We start from the raw sequence: 3,876 nt of genomic DNA, 5'->3' as shown, positions 1-3,876 counted from the left end.
GCATGATGGCAAGCAAATCCTTAGCACGTTGTCAAGCATGTCTAAGGCACACTAATAATCAAGGATAAGACACATCTATATATTCTTTAGAATCTAGCTATCAAAAGCACAAGTACAAAGTCGCTTCTCTTATTCATAGATTCATTTTATTTTATATGCATCAAGATGAATGAGAGTCGTTTAATAAGAAACATCATACTATGCTTAGAACTAGGCACAACCAATCAAAAATAAGTAATATATCTCTCACATGGTATCGACAAGAAATAAGATTTCACATCCAAACAATAAGCCTTTATATGTTATTGTTAAGAATTAAAGTAAGATAGCCTTGTCCCATATGTTCGAAGAGGGAAAAATTCCCTTGCCTCATATTCAATCTTCCCTCCATTAGAAAGTTAGAACATAATACATCTAGGATGCCTTGATAGAATAATAATGGTAAAAAAGATTACATCAATTTTTTTCATAAAAAATTTTTTTTACTCATAAGTTATAAGGCTCTCAAATATATTTAAAATAATGTAAGCATCAACTTCCTCTAAATGTGAGCTTATTATTATATACAGTTTAGTTGAATTCCAAGCATTTTTTTTTTAAATTATGAAATTAATTATTTAATTGATTGTATTTAGTTATAGTTTATGGTTTAAATGACAGCTAGATTAAAGGCTAAGTATTAGGGAATTATTTAATAGCATGTACTTCAATAACTGTAGCAATTCCACTCAATTACTGTAGCAATTCCACTTAAACTGATATGCATGAAGCTGATGGAAATCCTAGGGCTGAGAATGACTGAGAAGGTTTAGTGAAATTAGAAGGGTTATTATAATGTGATTTATTATGTGGAGACATTAGCTTCTTTTCCCCACCCGTCCCTCCTTGGACATCGGAAGCCAGCTTCAAGCTGAGTAGCGGGAGGCACTTGTTGAGGCTGCTGCTGTGAGATGCTTTGAAGGAGGATTTCAGATAATAAATTTCTGAAATCTAGTTGTTGGAATTCAATAAAATGCTGAAGCTGGTTGTGCAGAAGAGTGGTGGAAACTGATGCAGGCTAAGTTGGTGTAACTGGGAGGGAAAGTGAAGAAAGGAGACTTAGGAGAAGAGAGGTCACATTGGTGTGATTGAAGAAAAACTTCTTTGAGGTAAACTTATAAGATTTTCATATAAATTATTATAATATTATTTGAATGTAAATTTGAATGTCATCAATCATGATTTAGATTGTATATAAAAGGAAAGGAGGCAAGGGTACTTTAGGAGAACGAACTGACCCGACTTCCCTAGAGAACGAGGTGAGATACCTAAACAAGATTATAAGAATTAGTAAATGTTTTCTTATTGCACTTCTTCTTGATTATGTTTATGATCACATGTATTCTAGTTTATTTTGGTTATTTTGTATGAATATGGTTGTATATGTATGAAATTGTTATGTAAAGGGTAATCTTTAGCGATATTAATGATTTCATAAGCATAAAAGGGTATATATTCAAAAACTAATGAATGAGCAAAAAGTGCAACCAAAGCGCAACCAAAGTGCAACCAAAGTGCAACTAAAGCGCAACAAAAGCACAACCAATACGCAACAAAAGTGCAACCAAAGCGCAACTAAAGTGCAACTAAAGTGCAACTAAAGGGCAGCAAAAGGGCAGCTAAAGCGCAACTATGTCATCAAAAGTATATGTCATTAGGGCTAAAAAGGATGACTATATAAAAGATGAAATAAGTTATATATGGGGGATTGGCCCGCACAAGGAAAGACGAATGACCTGATGAGGTAAGCCTACACTCTTAATTGTAGAAGTTGAGAAATTTGACTCAACCCTGAATGAGAGAACAGCTTCCATTCTAAAAGTTGGAAAGTTAGACCCAACCTTGATTTGGAAAGTTGAAAAGGTGCAAAAGCTTATAGCCATTATATAACTTATTTAAAGATGTGGAATAATTTTTGTAAGATAAATAATATGGTTATGCACTTTCAGGCTCAATATGACATTTCAATATGTTAACATTGTTAAGCATTTCTTATTTGTTTATTATTAATTCTTGTCTATTATTAGTGTATTTCATTAGGCAATAGCTCATTAACAGTGGTTGTACTGCAGGTAAGGGAAAGGAGCCCATAGGGCACTAGGCGAGAAAGAGGTGAACATCTATTCTTGATGTAAAGATGTTTTGGAGTACAAGGAGATCTGAATAATAGCTGTATAAACCTTTTGATATGTAAGTAAAGTTCAAAAGTTTTAGTAGAGCTCTGTAATTATTTTAATTATGTTGATGTTCAGTAAGTAATATTACATGCTTCCTGTTGTTAAGAAAGGAGTTTGATATGTTGAAATCCTTCTCTGTTATACTTCAGTTTGTGGTAGAGGGTGAGCCAAACTGGGGTGTGACAGAAATTGGTATCAGAGCCTAATTAAAATCAAATGGAAGCATATTTGGATTTATGTCATGAGGTAGGATGAAATATTATGAATCTGATATATACAGAGCTATAGGTTGAATCAAGTTTTAATAGAAATATGCATGACATTTAGTACAATAGCATATGTACATAACACGCTTAATTAATTAATGCTTATTAATATGAGTTGATATATTATATGAATTAATTATTTGCATACAGATAAATATGTCGGAGGAGTTGCCAGAAAGAATGACTGGACAGTCTTCCAGGCCAGATACAGAAACAGGAAGGCATGAGGGAAATAAGTCTAAAGAGCTTCAAGATGTTGTGCTTTTGATCTCACAAGTGGTAGATAAAATGACAGCTATGGAAAAATCTTCTACCAGCAGTGGACCCAGATTTGAAGCTACAGTGAAGTGGATTGACATTTAAAATTATTTTAGACTTTTAAACCGCCAGCATTTAAGGGTACTGGTGATCCAGCAGTGGCTGATGGCTGGTTGTTAAAGATTGGAAAGATTCTACATGGTATGATATGTCCTGAAAATAGAAAGATACCATTGGCTACATTTGTGCTAGAAGGAGAAGCAGAAAGATGGTGGCAAGCACAACATAGAGAAAAATTTAGACAGATGTCTCTCACCAGTATACATTGGGATGATTTTGTAAGGGCATTCAGAGACTGGTTTATTCCTCCTTCAGCCAGGCTGGCTCTGCAAGACAAATTCTTCAATCTTACTCAGGGGTCTATGACAGTTATGCAATACGAAGCTGAGTTCGCATCTTTGTCCCGATATGCGCCACACTATGTCAGCACCCAGGAGGAGAAGTGTCACAGATTTTTGAGAGGCCTGAGGGATCAGCTACGAATTACATTGGCGCCTTTTGATATCAATGAATTCTCAGTCTTAGTGGAGAGAGCCAGGAGAATTGAAAATGAGTTGAATTTTTCTAAGCATAGTCTGGAGCAGCAACCAATAGGCAAAAGGAAGATATTCGAAAGAGATGATCGATTCAAAAATATGAAGCCAAAGTTTGATGATAAACAAAAGCAAAGTCAGTTTGAAAAACCTTTATGTGAGCAGTGTGGGAAGCGACATTTTGGTCAGTGTTTGGTGGGATCCGGAAGATGTTTTAGATGCGATGAGATGGGTCATCGCAAGGTAGATTGCCCTAAAGAAAGAAGACTCAATATCAGGCCACAGGGATATCAGGGATATAAGGAACAGACACAACATAAGAGATATTTGGAAGGCAATCAGACAGGAAAAACTCAATTTCAAGGAAGGTCAAAAGTACAAGGAAGACCACCAGTTCAGCTTAAAGAAGAAGCATCAGATGTTAAAGGCAATCAACCTGTGAAGGCTAGAGTGTTTGTTATTACACCCCAAGAAGCTAAAGATTCAGAGGAGGTGGTGACAGGTATACTTTTGATTGCTAATAAGTTTGGCAGAGTTCTTTTT

The 3,876-nt window shown here is 35.2% G+C and overlaps 1 protein-coding gene across 1 annotated transcript in view; it reads left to right on the top strand.

Annotated features, from left to right (window-relative positions):
* Positions 1 to 2,638: 2,638 nt before the first annotated feature.
* Positions 2,639 to 3,876, top strand: part of LOC110108092 (transposon Tf2-1 polyprotein) — a 4,945-nt gene continuing 3,707 nt past the window's right edge. Inside the window, 2 exon segments of the mRNA XM_028695984.1 lie at positions 2,639 to 2,761; positions 2,857 to 3,835. Coding sequence (XP_028551817.1) covers positions 2,639 to 2,761; positions 2,857 to 3,835 — 1,102 coding nt within the window.

The sequence above is a fragment of the Dendrobium catenatum genome, unplaced genomic scaffold (genome assembly GCF_001605985.2).
Source record: "Dendrobium catenatum unplaced genomic scaffold, ASM160598v2 fragScaff_scaffold_716, whole genome shotgun sequence".
NCBI lineage: Eukaryota > Viridiplantae > Streptophyta > Magnoliopsida > Asparagales > Orchidaceae > Dendrobium > Dendrobium catenatum.
The sequence above is the reverse complement of the archived record's forward strand: the minus strand, read 5'-3'. Positions and strand labels throughout refer to the sequence as shown.